This window comes from Ustilago hordei (genome assembly GCF_900519145.1).
Source record: "Ustilago hordei strain Uho2 genome assembly, contig: UHO2_contig_08, whole genome shotgun sequence".
NCBI lineage: Eukaryota > Fungi > Basidiomycota > Ustilaginomycetes > Ustilaginales > Ustilaginaceae > Ustilago > Ustilago hordei.
Window position 1 is genome coordinate 657,669 of NW_024545262.1, and position 23,272 is coordinate 680,940.

Sequence of the window (23,272 nt, forward strand, 5' to 3'; positions counted from 1 at the left end):
CACAGTCATCTGCCATTCTATGCCCTTATCATATGTCCATTCAAGTGCATCATTGTGTCATGGGCCTGAATGCTCAAGAAGCAGGAGGGTCACTGGTGTCAGGGGTCTCGCGCCTGAAACCCAGGTCGGTCTGTCGAGATACTCGGTGACTATCAAGTTGCGCAGTGACAGCAGGTGGCGTTCATTGTATATACTATCGTAGGTTTCGGCTGACCTCTGTGGACACTCCGTTCAGGGGTAGCTCAGCATGATCAATATCAATGCTTCAGTTATGATGACACCAAGGTCTGGTGTTAGTGTTGATGATGATGAGGTTGATGATGTTGGTGATAAGGTTGGTGAGTGTTGCTGATAATGAGGTTGATGGTGTTGGTGATAAGGTTGGTGGCATCAACATGAGTGTCCAGTGTGTTGACTTGATGCTTGAAGTGATCCCCAGACCGCAGTGGACTACTGCCTTCAGTTCTATCTTGATCTGGACTGCTAACCTGCTATGGGCGCCTTTGGACATCAGGTAGTGGTGATACAACACACACACTACAATGAGGAGCAACCTTGATAGATTGCTGCTATGCTGACTGAAACTAATATATACTTATGCTGAAGTGATAACTAGTTATGGTGAGTAGAGTGGATGAGGATCCACTCAACCTTTGATGATGAGAAAGCATGGTTATATACCTCTTCACAGCATCACCAGCAATGCTGCTCCTGCTCTCTCTCCAGAGAGTACCTTCTTCATCGAGTACTGTTCAGGGGCCTCTCCTGCTTGGCACCCCTGTGCCTCTTGAGTGGTGTCGACTCCTTCGACACTGCTCCTCCTCCTCATGACCTGGTGTCGACTCCTTTGACACTGCTCCTCTTCCTCAGGACCTGCTTGCCAGTGTCCTATGACTCTTGTCTCTTGAGCCCCTGAGTGGTAACCATCTGAGCTTGGTCCTCTTCGTGGCTGTGCCTGCTCCTTGAGCTTGGTCCTCCTCGTGGCTGTGCCTGGCCCTCCTCGCATGTGGCTCAGTTCTCCTTTGCATGTGGGTCCATAGGAGTCCATGGTCTCCATGGAGACTGCACTATGACCATGCTCTCTACTGGTATCGACTAGATCTTTGATACCTGTGCTCCTTCCATATGAACCAGTGACCCTCCTGCTTCTTGAGCATCCAGGCCCATGACACTACCCCCCTCTTAAGAGCCGAGCTCCGTCGAGGCATGCTCTGGTCTGGTTCATGCTGACTCCTCCTCCTCCTCCCCCTCCTCAACAACATCATCCTTCCTCCTTCTCTCAACGTCATCCTCCTTCCTCCTTCTCTCTCTATTTTGTCTACTCGCTCGTCCCCCCTCCGACACCTCATACTCCTGGATGAGGTCGGGGCAGTTGAGGTTCTCTACTGGTTCCCATGAAGCAGCTTCCTCTGAGTACCCTCTCCACAACACTTTGTACTCTGTTGTCCCATTGTGTGAACATTTGTCGATGAGTGCCTCGACTTCGAAGTTGAGGTCCTCATCTGGAAGTGATGGTATGGTGGGCTGTTCAGCACATTGAGGAAGAGAACTTGTTCTTGCTGGCTTGAGCATGGAGACATGGAACACATCATGCACCCTAAGGTTTGCTGGCAATGTGATTCGATAAGCTCGGTGTCCTACTCGTTCCTGAACTGGGTAGGGTCCTGCAAACTGGGTATCTAACTTGGGTGTGGGTCTCCTTGTCTTCCAGTTTCGACGGTTGAGCAACACTGCAGTCTGTTTGGCCGTGACTGTCTTATGGGTTGGGGCTAGTATGGCAAACTTGGTCAACCTGTCAACAATGACTAAGATAGAGTCATAGGTCTTGGAGTCATACTTCTTTGATGGTGGTAGTCCTTCAATGAAGTCGAGGGATATGGAGCCCCAGGGCCTGTCTGGTGTTGCTAGTGGCTGTAGCAAACCATATGGACGATGACAAGGAGCTTTGTACCTAGCACATACAGGACAACTTGCTACATAGTCTGCAATCCAAGCTGTCATGTTTGGCCACCAGTAATGTTGTTGAGCTGCCTTGATGGTAGCATCTCTTCCTACATGTCCAGCAGTGATACCATCATGGCATTGGGTCATCACCATGAATCACAGATGCTCTACAGAGAGGGACTGTCCATCTACCTCTTTGGCACTCCTTGAGTGTCAGTTGTTGGTCCTCCCTGGCATGATCACTTTGGGGATAACCAACCTTCCTCCACTGTACCATAGGTTGTCCTTGACCTCGAAGGGCTTCTTCCTATGTATCTCCTGTAGCTCTTGGTCTAAGGGCTGGAAGATCTTGACCAGGTCTCTGAGACCTTTTGATGCTATGGACTCCATTGAGAGCATAGGGGCCACTAGGGTCGAGCCATGGTCTGCTGTCTCCCTGAACACTCGAGGAGGCAGTAGTTGCCTCACATTGTGATCCTGCTCTTCACCAGCTGGTTGCATGTCTGTCCTTCTGGTGAGAGCATCGGGTTCACCACCTTTGTCTCCTGGTCGATACTGCAATATGAAGTCGAAGTCTGCTAGTAGTATTGCCCATCGAGCCTGTTGACCTGTGATGCATCTCTGTGACTTGAAGTACTTGAGGGCTTCATGGTCAGTGAGGATGACCAGTTGTCTCGGTAGTCCAGCTAGCATGTGTTGCCACTGAGTGAGGCAGGCGACCACAGCTAGGAGCTCCTTGTCATGGATTTCATAGTTCTTCTCAGCAGGAGACATCTTCCTAGAGTAGAAGGCCACTGGGTGCCATTGTCCTTCATGCTCCTGCTTGAGTACTCCTGCTATAGCAAAGTCACTTGCATCAGTCTCCAACCTGGTTGGGAGGTGGTAGTTGAAGTGCTGAAGCACTCCTGCTGATGTGAATGCCTGGATGAGCTTGTGGAAGGCCTGCTGGGCCTCCTCTGGTAGCTCGAACTTCTTGAACCATTCTGTAGGCTTTACCAGTGATGTCAAGGGCTTGGCTATTCGAGCAAACTGGGCTATGAACCTTCGATAGAAGTTGGCAAAACCCAGGAACCTCTGGATGTCATGGATTGACTCTGGCATTGGCCACTCCTTGACAGTGCGCACCTTTTCTGGGTCCATCTCTATGCCTGTCAGCTTGATGATGTACCCCAGGAACTTGACTGTCTTGGTGTGGAACTCACACTTCAACAGCTTAGCAAAGAGCCTGTTGCTCCTTAAGTGAGTGAGGACCTTGGTGACATGCTTCACATGTGCTTCTTCAGTGTCACTGAAGATCAGGAAGTCATCTAGGTATACTACCACATATATCCCAATGATGTCTTGGAAGATGTCATTGATGAATGACTGGAAGTGAGCCAGAGCATTGGCTAGGCCAAAGGGCATCACTAGGTACTCATAGAGTCCCAACTGAGTGCCAAAAGCTGTCTTCCATTCATCTCCTTTAGCAATCCGGATGAGGTTGTATGCTGCTCTAAGGTCTAGCTTGGTATAGATCCTTGCCTTCCTGAGTAAGAACAGCTGCTCCTCGATGAGGGGCAATGGTGCCCTGTTCTTGACAGTGATCTCGTTGAGACCTTGGTAGTCCACACAGAGTCTGAGACCTCCATCCTTCTTTGGTACGAAGAGCACTGGTGATCGTGCTGGGCTCTTCGATGGTCTTATGAACCCCTTCTCGAGGTTCTCATCCAAGTACCTCCTCAACTTGGACATCTCCTTGGGTCCCTTAAGGTATAGGGGCCCTTGAGGTGGCTTACCTCCTTCTATCAACTCGAGGTGGAGATCATGCTCGGTATGATGGGGCAGCTTGTCTGCTTCCACCTCATTGAACACATCTCACAGGTGTTGGTATGGCTTTGGTATGTCTGCAGCTGTCACCACCTTGTCTACCTCCACCTCCATCTCGACTCCTTTGTCTGCACCTGTAGGTACAAAACCAAAGGCTGGGAGTGATGATGGTGGCTCCTCCAACAGCATGAACCCTATGGGTCCATCTTCCAGAGCTGCTTGTAGTATGTGCTCTGCTGAGACAAACTTGTTACCATGAAGGGTTGGTCTCCTCATGGTTAGGTCCCCTGCTCTTGCTACTTCAGGGGGTCTCCTTGGGGTTTGATCCTGCTCCTGAGTCTTGAACTCCAGCTGGCCCGTATCCCATTGTATGGTGGGTTTGAGCCTCCGTAGCTCAGTGAACCCCAGGATGAGGTCATAGTCAGCAGTGTTGGCCACTGAAGCTTCAACCACACCCAGATTGTGTGTACCAATAGATACCTGCATGCTCGCAGAACTATTGATGGAGAGTTGGTGTCTGGTGACACCATGGATCGATCTTGTATTTATGGGTTTTGTGGGTATTTGGTACTTACTAATGAAAGAATCTGAGACTATGGACAAACCAGCACCAGTATCAGCTAGTATCTGAGCAGGATGGTCTTGAACCATTCCAGAGAGCTCCAATACTGCTTTGCCTCCACTGGTAGAGAAACATACTTGACAATCTTGATATATACAGAGTGATGGCGAGGAGGTTTGTAGAGCAATGCATGCCATCAGTGCATCACCCCACTGATGTTTCCCTTGTCGTCGTCATCATCGTGCTCCTCCTCATGATCGGGGTCCATGGGTTGCTGGTATGAGCTGAGGTCCATGGCCTTGGGGTCACCCATCTCAGTGCTGCCTGTGTGGCCATCTCCTGAGTCGGTGGCCTCCTCGAAGGGGTCTGCTGTGGTGACCATAACCTTTGGTCCCATGGGTCGAGAGCTAAGAGGGTCTATCCTCCTGCTGGGGCAGTCTCTGGCCCAATGGCCGATACCCTTGCATACATGACAGGTGTTGATACCTGTTGGAGCAGGGCTTCCTTGCTTCGAGGTTTGGGTGGGTTGATGAGGAAGGGGTCGGTTTAGGTTTTGTGTAGTTGCTTGTGTAGTTGCTTGTGCTGGTGATCGAGCTGGATAAGGTTGAGTGGGTTGCTGTATGGGGATTGAACTTTGAATTGGCCGAGACCCAGTTCTTAGTGGAGGTGACATGGCATTTGGGAGTGAGTGTCTAGCCGAGGACTGCTGTAGTAGCATCCTCTGTTGATCGATCTCCTCAACCTCTCAATACCACTCCCATCTCTTCCCAGGTGGGTTCCTCTCAAACTTCTCCTGTATGCTACGAGTGAGACTACCTCTGAAGAGATCAATCACTAGCTCATTGTCATCTAGGTTGACCTGTCCTTCCAAGTCTCTGAACCACTCTACATGACATGTGGCAGCACCAGGAGCATCACTTGTGAGTCTGAGGGCCAACAGCTTGTTGTATGCCTCCATCCTAGCATTGCGCGGGTTGAACTGCTCTGACAGTCACTCTGTGAAGTAGTGCCAATCATTGAACAACCTTCCTTCTCTAGCTCTATCAATATGGAGCTTGGAGGTCCACCACTCTCTTGCTGTCCCTTCCAGTTGAGCACCCATGTGATTGATCATCCTAGTCTGCTCATACACCTGGTTGAACTTAAACCATGCTTCGGCTTCTAGAATGAAGATCTCCATGTCTTGGGGATTGAACTTTCGAAAGGGGGTGGCAATGGGCTTTGACCGGTTAAGCTCTGCCATGATGCTAGAGTCCTCCTCCTGATCAAGTGCATAGTGATCTGTCCTGCTCTTGTTATATGGATCCACCCTGGACTTGACATATCTTGGCCCCGTGGGTGAAGCATACTTCTCATAGTTGATGTCCTCCTGCTCATCCAGGTTGAATGAGACTGATTGTCTTGGTTGTGGAGCCGGAGTAGGAGTATGTGGGTCTCCTATCATAGACTCATCTCCTCCTCCTGCTTGGTCTTCTGAGTGGGAGAGGTCCATTGTCTCCTCCCTGCTCAGTTGAGCTCATTGTAATCGTTCCTCTCGATGACCCTGTCTGGTAAGCTCTAGCTGTGCTTCTAATAGAGTGAGTAGTCTATCAAGCTTATTGTTGAGGTCTGGGTCTGTCATGGTGATCATGAGGAGCTGCTTGAACGATCCACTCTAATGTCAGGGGTCTCGCGCCTGAAACCCAGTGTCATGGGCCTGGATGCTCAAGAAGCAGGAGGGTCATGGGTTCATATGGAAGGAGCACAGGTATCGAAGATCTAGTCGAGATCAGTAGAGAGCATAGTGCAATCTCCATGGAGACCATGGACTCCTATGGACTCACATGCAAAGGAGGGCCAAGCACAGCCACAAGGAGGACCAAGCTCAAGGAGCAGGCACAGCCACGAAGAGGACCAAGCTCAAGGAGCATGCAGATGGTTACCACTCAGGGGCTCGAGAGACAAGAGCCAAAGGAACTGTCACTGATCAAAGGAGGAGGAGCAGTGTTGAAGGAGTTGACACCAGGTCATGAGGAGGAGGAGCAGTGTCGAAGGAGTCGACACCAGGTCATGAGGAGGAGGACCAGTGTCGAAGGAGTTGACATCAGGTCATGAGGAAGAGGAGCAGTGTCGAAGGAGTCGACACAGCTCAAGAGGCACAGGGGTGCCAAGCAGGAGAGGCCCCTGAGCAGTACTCGATGAAGAAGGTACTGTCTGGAGAGAGAGAGCAGGAGCAGCATCGCTGGCGATGCTGAGTAGAGGTATATAACCATGCTTTCTCATCATCATAGGTCGAGTGGATCCTCATCCACTCTACTCACCATAACTAGTTATCACTTCAGCATAAGTATATATTAGTTTCAGTCAGCATAGCAGCAATCCATCAAAGGTTGCTCCTCATCGTAGTGTGTGTGTTGTATCACCACTACCTGATGTCTGAAGGTGCCCATAGCAGGTTAGCGGTCCAGATCAAGATAGAACTGAAGGCAGTAGTCCACTGTGGTCTGGGGATCACTTCAAGCATCAAGTCAACACACTGGACACTCGTGTTGATGCCACCAACCTTATCACCAACACCATCAACCTCATTATCAGCAACACTCACCAACCTTATCACCAACATCATCAACCTCATCATCATCAACACTAACACCAGACCTTGGTGTCATCATAACTGAAGCATTGATATTGATCGTGCCAAGCTACCCCTGAACGGAGTGTCCACAGAGGTCAGCCGAAACCTACGATAGTATATACAACGAACACCACCTGTTGTCACTGCACAACTTGATAGTCACCCATACCGAGACAATAGCTGTCGCACAGTTTGATAGTCACCGAGTATCTCGATAGACCGACCTGGGTTTCAGGCGCGAGACCCCTGATGCCCAGGTCGGCCTGTCGAGATACTGTGTGACTATCAAGTTGCGCAGTGACAGCAGGTGGCGTTCGTTGTATATACTATTGTAGGTTTCGGCTGACCTCTGTGGACACTCCATTCAGGGGTAGCTTGGCACGATCAATATCAATGCTTCGGTTATGATGACACCAAGATCTGGTGTGAGGGTTGATGATGATGAGGTTGATGACGTTGGTGATGAGATTGGTGATGTTGATGATAATGAGGTTGATGGTGTTGGTGATAAGGTTGGTGGCGTCAACACGAGTGTCCAGTGTGTTGACTTGATGCTTGAAGTGATCCCTGGACCACAGTGGACTACTGCCTTCGGTTCTATCTTGATCCGGACTGCTAACCTGCTATGGGCAACTTCAGACATCAGGTAGTGGTGATACAACACACACACTATGATGAGGAGCAACCTTGATAGATTGCTGCTATGCTGACTGAAACTAATATATACTTATGCTGAAGTGATAACTAGTTATGGTGAGTAGAGTGGATGAGGATCCACTCGACCTTTGATGATGAGAAAGCATGGTTATATACCTCTTCACAGCATCGCCAGCGATGCTGCTCCTGCTCTCTCTCCAGAGAGTACCTTCTTCATCGAGTACTGTTCAGGGGCCTCTCCTGCTTGGCACCCCTGTGCCTCTTGAGTGGTGTCGACTCCTTCGACACTGCTCCTCCTCCTCATGACCTGGTGTCGACTCCTTCGACACTGCTCCTCCTCCTCATGACCTGGTGTCAACTCCTTCGACACTGCTCCTCTTCCTCAGGACCTGCTTGCCAGTGTCCTATGACTCTTGTCTCTCAAGCCCCTGAGTGGTAACCATCTGAGCTTGGTCCTCTTCGTGGCTGTGCCTGCTCCTTGAGCTTGGTCCTCCTCATGGCTGTGCCTGGCCCTCCTCACATGTGGCTCGGTTCTCCTTTGCATGTGGGTCCATAGGAGTCCATGGTCTCCATGGAGACTGCACTATGACCATGCTCTCTACTGGTATCGACTAGGTCTTCGATACCTGTGCTCCTTCCATATGAACCAGTGACCCTCCTGCTTCTTGAGCATCCAGGCCCATGACAACTGGTTCATATGGAAGGAGCACAGGTATCGGAAATCTAGTTGATACCAGTAGAGAGCATGGTCGTAGTGCAGTCTCCATGGAGACCATGGACTCCTACGGACTCACATGCAAAGGAGGACTGGGCCCATATGCGAGGAGGGCCAGGCACAGCCACGAAGAGGACCGAGCTCAAGGAGCAGGCACAGCCACAAAGAGGACCAAGCTCAAGGAGCATGCAGATGGTTACCACTCAGGGGCTCAAGAGACAAGAGTCAAAGGAACCATCACCAGTCAAAGGAGAAGGAGCAGTGTATAGGAAACTGGCAAGCAGGTCCTGAGGAGGAGGAGCAGTGTCGAAGGAGTCAACACCACTCAGGAGGCACAGGGGTGCCAAACAAGCAGGATAGCAAGAAGGAGGAGCAGTGTTGAAGGAGTCAACACAGCTCAAGAGGCACAGGGGTGCCAAGCAAGCAGGACAGCTCAAGAGGACAGGAGTGGTGCTAGAGGGGCCCTCTGTACAGTACACAATGAAGAAGGTACTCTCTGGAGAGAGAGAGCAGGAGCAGCATTGCTGGCAACACTGTGAAGAGGTATATAACCATACCTTCTCATCATCAAAGGTTGAGTGGATCCTCATCAACTCTACACACACCATAACTAGTTATCACTTCAGCATAAGTATATATTAGTTCCAGTCAGCATAGTAGCAATCTATCAAGGTTGCTCCTCCTTGTAGTGCATGTGTTGTATCACCACTACCTGATGTCCAAAGGCAGTTCATAGCAAACCAGCAGTCTGTATTAAGATAGAACCAAAGGCAGTAGTCCACTGCAGTCTGGGGATCACTCCAAGCATCAGTCAACACACTGGACACTCATGTTGATGCCACCAACCTTATCACCAACACCATCAACCTTATCACCAACACCATCAACCTTATCACCAACACCATCAACCTCATCATCATCAACACTCACACCAGACCTTGGTGTCATCATAACCTACATATTGATATTGATCGTGCCAAGCTACCCCTGAACAGAGTGTCCACAGAGGTCAGCTGAAACCTATGACAGTATATACAATGAATGCCACCTGCTGTCATTGTGCAACTTGATAGTTGCCAAGTGATGTAGCTCATCAAGACTGATACTGAGACAATAGCTGTTGCACAGTTTGATAGTCACCAAGTATCTCGACAGACCGACCTGGGTGTCAGCGGTCGTGTGCCTAAAACCCGACTGCCTGCAGAATGGGCCATCTCAGTGGAACTCAGTGAGTTCCAATAGGGTGGGTAGACTGAGTGTACTTCTCGGAGAACCAATGAGGAGGCTCTCCTGAACAGTTACCCATGATACCCAATGAGTGAGGCCCAGGGAATGGATGTCGACTAACCACTGTCAGCACTCCATACAGAGGTAACACAGCAAGGTCAGCTCCTAGCAATGGTGTAGTGCAATGTTGGCATGAGTGTCAAGACATTGACATAGCATGGTCAGTGACAGAGCTAATGCTTGGTCATTGTTGCTGGCAGCAGTTAGGTTATAGGGACTGGTAGAGGTTCCAGGCCTGCGGTGGAGGTTCTGCCTGTAGTTGAGGTGCTACAGTGCCAATGTAGGTGTCGATGACATCGTTTACAATACTCTTCATTCAACAACGAAGGCTCAGACTTGCAATGATTGCAATAGATGATATTGCGATGTGCAATGTAGAAAGAATGTTACTGTTCATGTAGTGGAACATATGGCTATGATAACTGTGAAAGTTTTGTAGAGTGGATGAGTCTCTGCTCATCCAATAGCATGGGGAGATAGTATATATACAATGCTGTATCAAGGACACAATCTAGTGCCACCACACGACCTGCATGTGGCACCACTCAGGGCTTGCTTGGTAAGGCTGACTTCAGCACCTTCCCGAGCTGCCAAACCAACTACACTTCCAGAGTGATTGTTCCCTAGCAATTCATCATGTGTCTGATCATCGTTGATTGACAACAACAACTTCCCATGTGTACCACAGAGTGGCATTGCTCAACAACCCTCCCATCTGTTCCTGCCACCAGTAGTCCCTGATATCCAGCAAGTTATGGTCTCCTACTGGATCTCCTTGGGAACTGCTGAGTCAGGTTCTTACACAGCCCTTCAACCGATTTAACCTCTCTGTCTGCGCAGATGGCACAGACTCCATTTCGGCAGATGGTGCAGACTCCATTTTGGCCAACCGGCTCCCATGACACTACCCCCCCTTCAAGAGCTGAGCTCCATCGAGGCTAGCTCCATTTACCAGCAATCCCTTACTTCCTGCTGTTCCACCAACAGCACTACACATGATCATCAAGATGATGTGCACACGTAACCCTTCCTGCTCTGCTTTGTCGTCCCAACCCCTACCCACCTCTGGGTTGGGAAAACCTGTGTGCTGCAGCGCCAGGCTACTTGGATGCAGTTCTGCCCCTCCTGTGGGTCCCTTTGCTGCTGACCCCATGGCCACAGCTCCTCCTACAACCGCCATCAACGAGCAGTCTTCTGAAACTGCAGCTGCTGAGCTGCTAGACTCCCTTGCTTCGGAAGCCTGTCCCTGCTTGGAACCGCTGTTCCTCTGCAGTGATGAAGAAGAACCATTGTTCCTTGGTGGTGAAGGGGTGGAAACCGCGTTCCTTGAGAGTGAGGAGGAGGAGGAGGAACAATGGGTGGTGGAGCTGGAAATTGGGGAATTGGAGGAGAGGGAGGTCATCGAGATGGTAGAGGAAACCATGGCTCGACGTGTAAGGATGATGACTGAGGAGCGTGAACTGGGGTATCAGGCACAGTTGGGCGCACTGGAGTCTCCACCACCCACTGCTGATGAGGTGGTGGATGCTATGCTCAGAACCAGTTGTGAGGACACGCTGGTGCTTATCGAGATGCCCACCAGGGTTACTCCACCACCGGTGGTCTACCCTCCCACACCTTCACCTGCTTCCTCTGTCATAGGAGAGCATGTGCCCAACAACCACGAGGTCATGTTATGGGCCAAGCGACACATTGCTCCAGTGTTGCTGGTATTGGTGGCCTGTCAGGCTTGGCCCGGGGATTGGGTGGTGGCAGAGAATGCTCCCGTGGCTGGGTGGCTCCGTTGTCTGGTCTTGCTTCGCTTGACCGAGGGCTGTATGCCCTGGCCAAGCTGGCAATGCCTCCGCTGCACCAAGCTTGGTATCCCATAAGTACCTGGTTGCCTCTTCCCTACTTGTCTTATGGGCCGCTGCTGACCCTCTTCTGCTCCCCACAGGTGCTTTCCATCAGCCTTCGCTGACATGCTCTCCGCCGGCGGTAGGGGCCAGCTTCCTCACAACTGTGTGCATTGCCATCTAGGCAGCCACAAAAGATGCAGATGCACAGTGAGTGCCTTACCCACAATGGTGTATTATGGGGACGCTCCCCCTCGACACCTGTGCCCTGGCGAGCATGGTGTCGAGCATGCTCATCTTACCGGTGCCAGGGGAAAAGGCTCAGGTGCAGTATGCGAGCAAGACCACCTCTCAAACCCCATGGAGGATGATGACTGGGACTACACAATGTGCATCATCTGGGGTGCCTCACCCTGCTCTGTATGTGAACCAGTCCTTCTCGCAATTGAGGAGTACCTTCATTGTTGGTCGTGCTTGGAGTCTCTGCACACCCCCTTTGAAAGGTTGGAGGTTGCCAGTGCCGGCCCTGCCCCCATCAACACCGCTCCACCTGCCGACAAGCACTCGCCCATTGCCGAGACTGTGGAGCTAACCATGCCAATGGGCTATATTGACATGTAGTGACTTGGCAATCATAACCTTCTTGTTCCTCATCATCCCTCGTGTGAGACTGAATGTGTGGCCGCTAGCATGAGGCGAACCATATACACCATGGCACACACATGTTGGCACATGTCACCTCCTAGACCTGAGATCCTTTGACTCCTGCACAACTTGGTGGATTTGTGGAAATTCTCTGAATCAGGGTCTCTGACCAGGTCTTGTCCCTCTGCTGTGCCCAGTATTATTTGGCAGATCTCATGGACATCCCCCGAATTGAGGTCGCCGACCAGAACTCATTTCTTTGCAACCCCTCACTGTTGTCTGTGCTACTGTCTCCTTCCCCCCTCTGAATCCTCATACTCCCGGATGAGGTCAGGACAATTGAGACAGGCCACTGGTTCCCATGAGGCTGCCTCTTCCGGGTAGCCCTGCCATAACACCTTGTACTCCAGCTGCCGACCATGCCCACGCTTCACAACAATTGCCTCCACTTCGAACTCTAACTCTTCGTCTGGCAGTGGTGGTGTGACCTCAATCTCTGAATGCTGTGGTAGAGAGCTGGTCATCTTTGGTTCGAGCATTGAGACATGGAAGACATCATGTATGTGCAGACTTGTGGGCAGTTGCAGTCGATATGCCCACCTGCCGATGTGTTCAAGCACTGGGAACAGACCCACCAGACAGGTGTCGAGTTTGGGGCTAGGTCTTGTCGTTTTCCAGTTCTTCTGGTTGACATAGACCATGTCACCAACCCTGAACTCCATGTCCTTCCTCTTCTGATTATATTGTGCCACTGCACGGCCCTGAGCCTGCTGGATCTGGTCCTGCAGGTATGCCGTGAACTCTTCTCTGCGGGTGGCAAACTCACTCTTCTTCAGGTCGAGTATTCCGACTTGTTTCAGAAGCTCTGGGTGCAACTTCAGGTTCCACCTGTAGCATGCGAAGAAGGGAGAGACTCCTATGCTGCTGTGAACTGTGTTATTGTACATGAATGCAGCCATCGGCAGCCAAGTAACCCAGTCATCTTGCTTGTAGTTACAGTACATGCGGAGGTACTGTTCTACCACTTGGTTGACTTGCTCCATCTGTCTGTCTGTCTGCAGGTGGTAGGCTGTGCTGAGCGAGTGGTGAATGACCAGCTTCTCCATGAACTCTCTCCATGCTGCTGAGACAAACTGGTGGCTGCAATCTGAGACTATATGGTCCGGTACTCCAAAGTGACTCATGACCTGGTCCTTGAGCAGCTCTGCAGTTTGCTTCGACATGATCATCTTGTGCATCAGTGCTAAAATGGCATACTTAGTTAGCTGGTCAACGATCATGAAGATCAAATCATAGCTGGCCAACTTGGGCAATCCTTTGATAAAGTCCATGGATATGGAGCTCCATGGCTTCGACAGAGTTGACAGTGGTTGCAAGAGACCATAGGGCCAGTGTCAGGGCACTTTGTAGTGGGCACACACTGAGCAGCTTGCCACATAGTCAGCGATCCAAGCGGCCATATTCAGCCACCAGTAATGTCACTTCATAAGCTCGAGAGTAGCATCCCAGCCTGTGTGGCCGGTGGTGACCCCATCATGGCACTGTGACATCACCATGTACTGGAGGTGCTCCACTGAGAGTGACCAGTCCTTCACCTCCACTGCACTTCGAGTGTTGCATTGGCCTTTCCTCCCCAGCAGGGAGACCCGCGGTATCACTAGTCGACCATTGTGGTACCATAGTCCCTCAGTGGTCTCGAAAGGCTGCTTCTGGTGGAGCACCACAAGCTCAGTATCAAGGGGTTGGAAAGTCCTTACCAACTTGGTTAACCCTCCTTCTGCGATATCTGACATTGTTGGATCCAGTGTATCCCCACAGACTTCGGTGGGTCACACTCTCTGGGCAGACTCCGGTGAGTTTTGCCAAATGGTACCCTCTTGCCAGATGTCCCTTGCGACAGTTGCCGGGGCCTTGTGCAACATATTTACCCAAGATTCGGCAGGGCACACTTCTCCATTGGGTTCCAGTGAACCTCATCTGGTCACATCATCTCATCAGATGTTGGGGTTTTCGAGGAATACCTGCATTGGTAGCAACTGTTGGACATTGTGCAAGTCTTCCTCTGGGGTCGGAAGCATGTCCCTTCGTCGGGTCAGGGTGTCCAGCTCTCCTGCCTTCTCTCCTGGTCTGTATTGGAGCATGAAGTCGAAGTCAGCGAGTAATACTGACCAGCATGCCTGCCTGCCTGTGATCTGTCATTGGGACTTGAAATACTTCAGCGCCTCATGGTTGGTGAGGATGGTGAGCTGGCTGGGCAACCCTGCGAGCATGTGCCGCCAATGATTGAGACAGACAACAACAGTGAGAAGCTCCTTGTCATGAATCTCATAGTTCCTCTCTGCCGAGGCCATTTTGCATGAGTAGAACACCACTGGGTGCCATCACCTGTTGTACTCTTGTTTGAGTATGCCAGTGATGGCGAAGTCGCTGGCATCCGTCTCCAAATGTGTAGGATGATGGTAGTCAAAGTGCTTGAGTACCCCAGCAGTGGTGAAAACCTCCACCAGCTTGTAGAAGGCCATGCAGGCATCATCAGGGAGGGTGAACTTCTTGAACCGCTCTGTTGGTTTGACTAGTGACATGAGTGGTCTCGTGATACATGCAAAGTGGGATATGAACCTCCAATAGAAGTTGGTGAATCCAAGGAAGCATTGGATGTCATGTATTGACTCCAGCATCAGCCACTCCTTGATCGTCTTGATCTTATCAGGGTCCATCTCAATACTGGAAGGCTTGATGATGTAGCTGAGGAACTCAACAGTGTTGGTATGGAATGTGCACTTCGAGAGCTTGGCAAACAATCGCCATGCCTTGAGTCTACCCAGCACTGTCCTGACATGCTCGATGTGCTCTCTCTCATTGTTGCTGAATATCAGGAAGTCATCGAGGTATACCACCATGTATACACCAATGATGTCACAATAGATTTGGTTGATGAGCGATTGGAAATGCGCAGGTGCATTCACCAACCCAAATGGCATGACCAGATACTCGTACAGCCCCAATTGAGTACCGAATGCTGTTTTCCACTCATTGCCCTCAGCGATCCTGACCAAGTTGTATGCTGCCTTCAGGTCCAGCTTGGTGTAGATCTTCGCTTTTCGAAGGAGGAACAGCTGCTCCTCGATCAGAGGCAGCAGTGCCCAATTCTTAACTGTGACCTCATTGAGGCCACGATAGTCAATGCAAAGCCACAGACCACCATCCTTCTTAGGTATGAAGAGGACAGGTGATCAGGCTGGACTCTTTGAAGGGCATATGAACCCCTTCTCAAGATTTTCGTCAAGGTACTTCCTTAGTTCGGCCATCTCCTTTGGCCCCTTAAGATACAAAGGGCCCTGTGGTGGTGTTGAGCTGGGGAGTAGCTCGATATGCAAGTCGTGGGCAGCATGAGGGGGAAGCTTATCTGCCTTGACCTCATCAAACACCTCCTGGAGATGTTGGTATGGAGCTGGTATGTTGACGGCCATGGGGGGTTCCCCCTGTGTCATTTCCATTTCTATGCCTTTATTGTCCCCTGTGGGGACAAACCCAAACACCAGGAATGATGCTGGAGGGGCACTGACTAGCATGATCCCAATGGGGCCATCTCGCAGTGCTGCATGGATGAGCTCCTTAGCATCGACGAACTCATGTCCATGCACCACGAGATTCACCTGAGACTCATCAGGTCTGTGGTTCTTGCCGAGTTTCAGTGGGATCCCTCGAGGAGGCGCTTTTGACTGGAACTTGTTGGTTCCACCATCAGTCTTGCAATTGGCACCCAATTCTGGTGTAATCCCTTGGGTGGTTGTGTTTGGCTGGACCACATCATTTCTGCCAAAGTCGAGCTGGCTGGTGTCCCAATTGACTGTCAGCTGCAACTGTCAGAGTTCATCGTACCCCAGGATGAGGTCATAGTCACTAGCATTGGCAATGGTGACCTTCAGCATTCCCAGGTACTGCCCTCCAATGGCTATGTCTACCTCAGCATCTCTGGAGATGGCAAGGGAGTGACCAGTCACCCCATGTACAGTTCTGTTTTTTGTGGGTTTTGTTTTTATTGAGTGCTTGTGAACGAAAGGTGTCAAAACTATAGACAAGGCAGCACTGGTGTCGGCAAGGATATTGGCCAGGTGGCGATTAACCATACCAACCAGCTTGAGTACTGAGGCACCAGTTGCTGCAGAGAAACAGAGAGGACAATCTTGACATATACAGGATGATGGCGAAAGGGGTCATAGAGTGATGCAGGCCATCATTGCATCGCTCCAAGGTCGTTTCCCCCTCCCTCATGGTCATGCTCGCCAGGAACATGGTCATCAGCAAAGAGGTTGGGGTCATAATGATCCTCATGGTCGCTGACACCCTCATGATCCTCATGTCCATCATTGGCATCACCTCCTTCCCTGGGTACTGTGGCATCCTGAGGCTCGTCGGACTCCAACACCATGTGGGCTCACAGCTGCAGACCCACAGGTCTAGGTGGGTACACCGTCGGCTTGGCATTTGGACAGTTCCACTGCCAATGTCCTGTCTTGCCACAGACCCTGCATGCATCGCTATTGAACGTTGTCAGGCCCATGTCAACCCTATGTTCATCATGGGGTCTCAGCTGTGGTTCCCTTGCCAATGGCCTTTGCGCAAAATGTGGGGGCAGTGGCCGCAGGCCAGCTTTTGGCGGGGCACCAAGCTCAGTATAAGTAACCCTCGAGGTTGGGGTCAGGGCAAAGCGAGCAATGTTCTGGTGGTGCTGCATGTGCTGGCGGTCAATGTCTTCGACCTTGCAGTACCATGCCCACTGGTCCTCTGGTGGGTTATGCTCGAACTTCTCCTGGAGAGAGCAAGTAAGACTTCCCCAGAAAAGATTGACCACGAACTTGGGGTCTTCCAAGTGACACCGAGCTGCCAGGTCTCAGAAGCATTCGACATGTTGCATCGCAGCTCCTGGTGTGTCAGTGGTGAGCCTCAATGTGAGAAGCTTGTTGTAGGCATCGACCCTGTTACTGCATTGGTTGTACAGCTCCTGGAGGCAAGTGGTGAAGTGGCTCCAATCATGGAACAGCATGCCTTGATGGTGCAAATCTATGTGGAGCTTACCCTTCCACCATTCACGGGCAGTGCCTTCAAGCTGAGTGGCTGTGTGGTGAATCATGGACATGTGATCATGTACACCATTGGCCTTGAACCAGGCGTCGGCCTCAAGGAAGAAGATGTCAACATCTCGAGTGTCAAGCTTGGGGAACAGGGTCTTGAGGCCCATATGCACCATGGCTTGTGGCTCGCTGGTTGTGCTTCCCCATGCATCAGGTATGGCAGGCTTGGCATAACGGGGTCCAGTAGGAGTGGTGTACTTCTCCTGGTCAGTGTATGCCCACTTGCCTAGGATGTCATAGGTAATAGGCTGGGGGGGAGGTCTATTGGATGGGGTTGGTGTCTCTAGTCCACCAACAAAAGACTCATTGGCAGGCTCCAGAGCTCGATGGGTCAGGGAGCATAAGTACTGCTCTGTGGTCCATCAAACAGGGGGTGGGGAATCCTGACGATCGAGCCGAGCTCTGAGAGCAGCATTGTCTTCTTGCTGGCGCTCGAGGAGCTCGATGAGCCAGTCGATCTTGGAATGTAACATCGAATCGGTCATCTTGATGAACTTGGGGCATCGCTTGTATGATCCACTCTAATGTCAGTGGTCGTGTGCCTAACACCTGACTGCCTGCAGAATGGGCCATCTCAGTGGAACTCAGTGAGTTCCAATAGGGTGGGTAGACTGAGTGTACTTCTCGGAGAACCAATGAGGAGGCTCTCCTGAACGGTGTCATGGGCCTGGATGCTCAAGAAGCAGGAGGGTCACGGGTTCATATGGAAGGAGCACAGGTATCGAAGATCTAGTTGATACCAGTAGAGAGCATGGTTGTAGTGCAGTCTCCATGGAGACCATGGACTCCTATGGACTCACATGCAAAGGAGGACATGAGCCACATGCGAGGAGGGCCAGGCACAGCCATGAGGAGGACCAAGCTCAAGGAGCAGGCACAGCCACGAAGAGGACCAAGCTCAGATGGTTACCACTCAGGGGCTCGAGAGACAAGAGTCAAAGGAACTGTCACCAGTCAAAGGAAGAGGAGCAGTGTTGAAGGAGTCGACACCAGGTCATGAGGAGGAGCAGTGTCGAAGGAGTCGACACCACTCAAGAGGCACAGGGGTGCCAAGCAGGAGAGGCCCCTGAGCAGTACTCGATGAAGAAGGTACTCTCTGGAGAGAGAGCAGGAGCAGCATCGCTGGCGATGCTGTGAAGAGGTATATAACCATGCTTTCTCATCATCATTGGTCAAGTGGATCCTCATCCACTCTACTCACCATACAACTAGTCAATACTTTAGAAACACAAGTACTCATTAGTTACAGTCAGCATAGCAGCAATCTATCAAGGTTGCTCCTCATTGTAGTGTGTGTGTTGTATCACCACTACCTGACATCCATAGGCACCCCATAGCAGGTTAGCAGTCTGGATATAGATAGAACCGAAGGCAGTAGTCCACTGCAGTCCGGGGATCACTTCAAGCATCAAAGTCAACACACTGGACACTTGTGTTGACGCCACCAACCTTATCACCAACACCATCAACCTCATTATCATCAACACTCACCAACCTTATCACCAACATCATCAACCTCATCATCATCAACACTCACACCAGACCTTGGCGTCATCATAACCAAAGCATTGATATTGATCATGCTGAGCTACCCCTGAATGAAGTGTCCACAGAGGTCAGCCGAAACCTACAATAGTATATACAACAAATGCCACCTGCTGTCACTGCGCAACTTGATAGTCACCAATACTGAGACAATAGCTGTCGCACAGTTTGATAGTCACCGAGTATCTCGACAGACCGACCTGGGTTTCAGGCGCGAGACCCCTGACAAACGGTTACCCGTGATACCCAATGAGTGAGGTCCAGGGAATGGATGTCGACTAACCGCTGTTGGCACTCCATACAGAGGTAACACGGCAAGGTCAGCTCCTAGCAATGGTGTAGTGCAACGTCAGTGCAAGTGTCAAGACATCGATGTAGCATGGTCAGTGACGGAGCTAATGCTCGGTTGTTGTTGCTGGCAGCAGTTAGGTTATAGGGACTGGTAGAGGTTCCAGGCCTGCGGTGGAGGTTCTGCCTGTAGTTGAGGTGCTACAGTGCCAATGTAGGTGTCGATGACATCGTTTACAATACTCTTCATTTGACAATGAAGGCTCAGACTTGCAATGATTGCAATAGATGATATTGTGATGTGCAACATAGAAAGAATGTTACTGTTCATGTAGTGGAACATATGGCTATGATAACTGTGAAAGTTTTGTAGAGTGGATGAGTCTCTGCTCATCCAATAGCATGGGGAGATAGTATATATACAATGCTGTATCAAGGACACAATCTAGTGCCACCACACGACCTGCATGTGGCACCACTCAGGGCTTGCTTGGTAAGGCTGACTTCAGCACCTTCCCAAGCTGCCAAACCAACTACACTTCCAGAGTGATTGTTCCCTAGCAATTCATCATGTGTCTGATCATCATTGATCGATGACAACGACTTCCCACATGTACCACAGAGTGGCATTGCTCAACAACCCTCCCATCTGTTCCTGCCACCAGTAGTCCCTGATATCCAGCAAGTTATGGTCTCCTACTGGATCTCCTTGGGAACTGCCGAGTCAGGTTCTTATGCAGCCCTTCAACCGATTTAACCTCTCTGTCTGTGCAGTTGGCACAGACTCCATTTCGGCAGATGGCGCAGACTCCATTTCGGCTGACCGGCTCCCGTGACACTGGGTTTCAGGCGCGAGACCCCTGACAATTTGCAGCAAAGGTGGCAATTAATTTGATTTAACACATCTGTTATCAAATTCATTGCTGGTAATGAAGGAGGGAAGCAAGCAGTTGCACATCTGCACATCCACACTTCATTTGACACACAGTAATGAAGGACATGATGCACAGTGATGAAGGACATGACACACCAGTGTGATGAAGTGAAGCAAGTGGATGCACATCCATGCATCCACACTTCATTTTGGAGAGTGACAAAAAAAGTGAGTCCATTTTACCAGGTCTGGAGGCGTGTTTTCAGAAACATGTGTTTTTTCAGTTGAAGTTTCGTGTGATTTTTATATGATGATAGTAAGAGAGAGAGAGAGCGAGGAGAGAGAAGGAGTCTTTTATATACAAAAGAAGAGCAGCAGAGAGCCGCATCGACTGCGGAGCATAACAAAGCATTTGTCTTGAGTAGGTTGTGACACATGTGGTCCGTGCTCAGATGCTCAAGCCTTTTACTCAGCCATAAGCACTACCTTCACCATCTCTACACTTTGTGTGGCTTTTACCTACTTCAACTTTTTCAACTTTGGGTGAGCTTATGTAGGTTTTTGTGCGAAATAAAAACTCGTCAAAATCGAGAAACACGTGTTTCTAAAAACACTCGAAAATTGATACCCCCTAACGGTGAGTTATCGCCCTTGACAAAGCGTGAAAATTGTTGGAAAAGGAGGCTGAGAAATTGAGGGAAAAGGAATGTTAAATTGCTTAACCCGAGTGAGTCGCTTGCGAGCTTCCGGCTCAAAGCGTTGTGACGAAATGAGAGTGTTGCGCGTTGGTCACGTGCCCCTTCGCTCATCATTGAAAAAATGCGCATGTATCCATTCGCACGATAAGTCTATGTACATTTGCTTCCATCTATACAACTCTCAACGCACATCTCTTCTCCTATCGCAGTCTACTCCTGAGGCTGTTCATGCTGCTTCCTCCTGCGGTACATAGTGCCGTTCTCCGCCTTTTCATCTTGATCGGTCCTCTTACCGCCGTTCGCCTTCCTATCCTCAGCCAGCGACTGGGCGAACCTACTCCTCTCCCTGATCGCAGGTCCCTTCCAGTAGAAGATGTATACGGGAATGGCAACGATGATGGCAAGGAAAGCGAGGAGAGTAGAAGCCCATTCGAGACCCAGCGTGTCGTAGAGAGGTGTGGCGTACATTGCGGAGATACCGGCAAGGAAGTCTCTTGCCAGAGCGTTTCCTCCTGTTGCAGAGGCCGAGTAAGGACCGTAAGCGGCTATCATGTAGTCAATCGTCGCCATATATATAGCGTAGTTTGCGATTGCGATCATGCAGGAGAAAATCATGGGGGCGATCCAGTGCACCTCAGGTGGGCCGAGAGATGTCCAGGCAAAGCCAAATAGTCCAAGTGCTTCGAGGGGTGCGAGGTAAAGCAGCAACCAGAGACGGGCTTCGGGAGCGAGGGCATCGGGGTCACGAACGCGGCGTTTCCTCTCCCAGCGGAAACGGGGCACAAAAATGAAGTAGGCTAGCAGATAACCCAGGTTGATGGGGATAAAGGCCAGACCAATCTGGACAGTGCTGAAACCCCACTGCTTGTACACGAGCTGGAATGACTCGAGGAAGATAAAGATGAGCATGTCGGAGAAACCAGAAAGCAATGAGAGGAAAAGAACAATAGGCTCTCGAAGGAACATCTCGAAGGGACGAAGCCAGTAGGTTCCGATCTCCTTCATGCTGAATCGCTCCGTGCGAACTTCGTTGGGACCGTAAATGTTGTTCTCGCCGCTCTTGCGACGGCGCTTGGCCTCGCGATCGAGCAAGATAGTGGAACGAGTCTCGGGAACGAGGAAGAAGTGTGCGATCTGGACAACACCTCCAAAGATGAGCTGAATCCAGAAGTTCCACTCGAGCTTAAGGTAAGCCTGGATGAAACCACCGACGAAAGGACCGACGGAAGTACCACCGACGGAGGAGAGCACGACGAAGGCGACAGCAAACTGTTGCTCATCAGGCTCCCAGAGATCGGCAACCATACCCAAAGTGACGGATCCACCTGCGGTGAAGAGACCACCGAGGAAACGAGCAACGATGAGAGAGCCGTAGTTGGGAGCGAGAGCGGCGAGAATCTGCCAGATGTTGACGAGAAAGAGCGAAAGCTGAAGGACGGGCCATCGACCAATCTCTTCAGACCAGGGAGCCCAGAACTCACAGCCGAAAGCGTAGGCGACAAGGAAGATCATCTGACCTACACGAGCGGCCGGCTCGGAAACGCGGTACTTTTCGGCAACACCCACAACAGCGTTAGGGTAGACGGAAGTGTTGAAGTTCATGGAAACCTGAACGGCAAAGATGACGCAGAGAATGGCCCACTTCTTCCATGTCGGGTAGGAGTAACCAGTTGAGAGGTAACCGGCTCGCTCGGTAAGGACGATCTTGCCATCCTCTTCACGGGGTTGAAGATCGTGTTCTCCTTCGCGCTGCTTCTCTTGGTTGGTCTTTGTGAGATCGTTCTTCTCGCGAATGGCCTCGATATCAGCGGGGACTTCCTCGTTGGTTTTGTTGCTGCTGTCGTGGGTGGAGGAAGCGGCGTCATTGTGTCGTGGTATTTCGGCTGCGGTCTCTTCGTCAGATGAAGAGGTGCGGTGGACAGCACCAGCACTGCTATATGAGTTGTCCGCCATGATCGGTGGACCCTTATTAGCACCAAAGGATCTCGATGCTCCGAGAGAGGGGAAGTTGAGAGATGATAGGTGTGGTTATGGAAGGGTGTTGCGTTTCAGAGAGGAGCTGAGTTCTGTTGCTCGCTCGAGTTGGGCTAGAAGAAGGGTTTCTCTTTCTCTCACTTCGGAGAGTAAGAGCGCTAAAGCAATGTGGTGTGGGAGCAAAGAGGCACTGGAGCTACGTCGGGTCTTCCGAGAGGGATGAGTATGTCGTGGGAAAAACACTATGGTAAAGTGCCGAACTGAATGGTCTGGCTACGCGGAAACAAAAAGGGCATTGGTGAACCCGGACCGATAGATCATCGCCCCGAGTGACGCTAGAGAAAGGAAAAGGGAACTGGCAGGTTTAGCCTCAGACCAGACGAAGGAACTCGCTCTAACGCAATCGTCATCACATTGAGTTCTCTTCTTTGTGATTGTGAGAAATGTTGCCGCAGAACACAGACAGACGGTACGCTATTATTACCTGTGATGGTATGAGTTTACCCAGGGTCAGGACCCTTTGCTAGGAAAGAAAGGTATAGTTTCGAAGGTCATTCGCTAATGAGTCTGGATTGATTCGCCTATGTACAGCACATTGATTGCAGTGCAGCATGATTGAGTGCAAGCAAGCAAGCAAGCGAGCAAGCGAGAGCGGAGAATTTGTGCCAGGGCTACGTATGTATTCGCGACCAC

The 23,272-nt window shown here is 50.8% G+C and overlaps 5 protein-coding genes across 5 annotated transcripts; all 5 read right to left on the reverse strand.

Moving 5' to 3' along the window:
- Positions 1 to 1,221: 1,221 nt before the first annotated feature.
- On the reverse strand, positions 1,222 to 2,097 carry UHO2_04327 (uncharacterized protein; the record flags this gene model as incomplete). Its single annotated transcript, XM_041556000.1, has 1 exon — positions 1,222 to 2,097. One exon carries the CDS (start codon positions 2,095 to 2,097, stop codon positions 1,222 to 1,224), a length of 876 nt encoding a protein of 291 aa, XP_041411934.1.
- A 60-nt stretch (positions 2,098 to 2,157) lies between these two features.
- Positions 2,158 to 5,804, reverse strand: UHO2_04328 (uncharacterized protein; the record flags this gene model as incomplete). The annotated part of the gene is made up of 5 exons (XM_041556001.1): positions 2,158 to 3,783; positions 3,853 to 4,427; positions 4,526 to 4,734; positions 5,065 to 5,271; positions 5,308 to 5,804. 5 exons carry the CDS (start codon positions 5,802 to 5,804, stop codon positions 2,158 to 2,160), a joined length of 3,114 nt encoding a protein of 1,037 aa, XP_041411935.1.
- Positions 5,805 to 12,349: 6,545 nt separating this feature from the next.
- Positions 12,350 to 13,396, reverse strand: UHO2_04329 (uncharacterized protein; the record flags this gene model as incomplete). The annotated part of the gene is made up of 1 exon (XM_041556002.1): positions 12,350 to 13,396. One exon carries the CDS (start codon positions 13,394 to 13,396, stop codon positions 12,350 to 12,352), a length of 1,047 nt encoding a protein of 348 aa, XP_041411936.1.
- A 1,050-nt stretch (positions 13,397 to 14,446) lies between these two features.
- On the reverse strand, positions 14,447 to 16,195 carry UHO2_04330 (uncharacterized protein; the record flags this gene model as incomplete). Its single annotated transcript, XM_041556003.1, has 3 exons — positions 14,447 to 15,219; positions 15,310 to 15,899; positions 15,948 to 16,195. 3 exons carry the CDS (start codon positions 16,193 to 16,195, stop codon positions 14,447 to 14,449), a joined length of 1,611 nt encoding a protein of 536 aa, XP_041411937.1.
- Positions 16,196 to 20,815: 4,620 nt separating this feature from the next.
- Positions 20,816 to 22,558, reverse strand: UHO2_04331 (uncharacterized protein; the record flags this gene model as incomplete). Its single annotated transcript, XM_041556004.1, has 1 exon — positions 20,816 to 22,558. The coding sequence occupies one exon, from the start codon at positions 22,556 to 22,558 to the stop codon at positions 20,816 to 20,818; it is 1,743 nt and encodes a 580-aa protein (XP_041411938.1).
- Between the last annotated feature and the right edge of the window lie 714 nt (positions 22,559 to 23,272).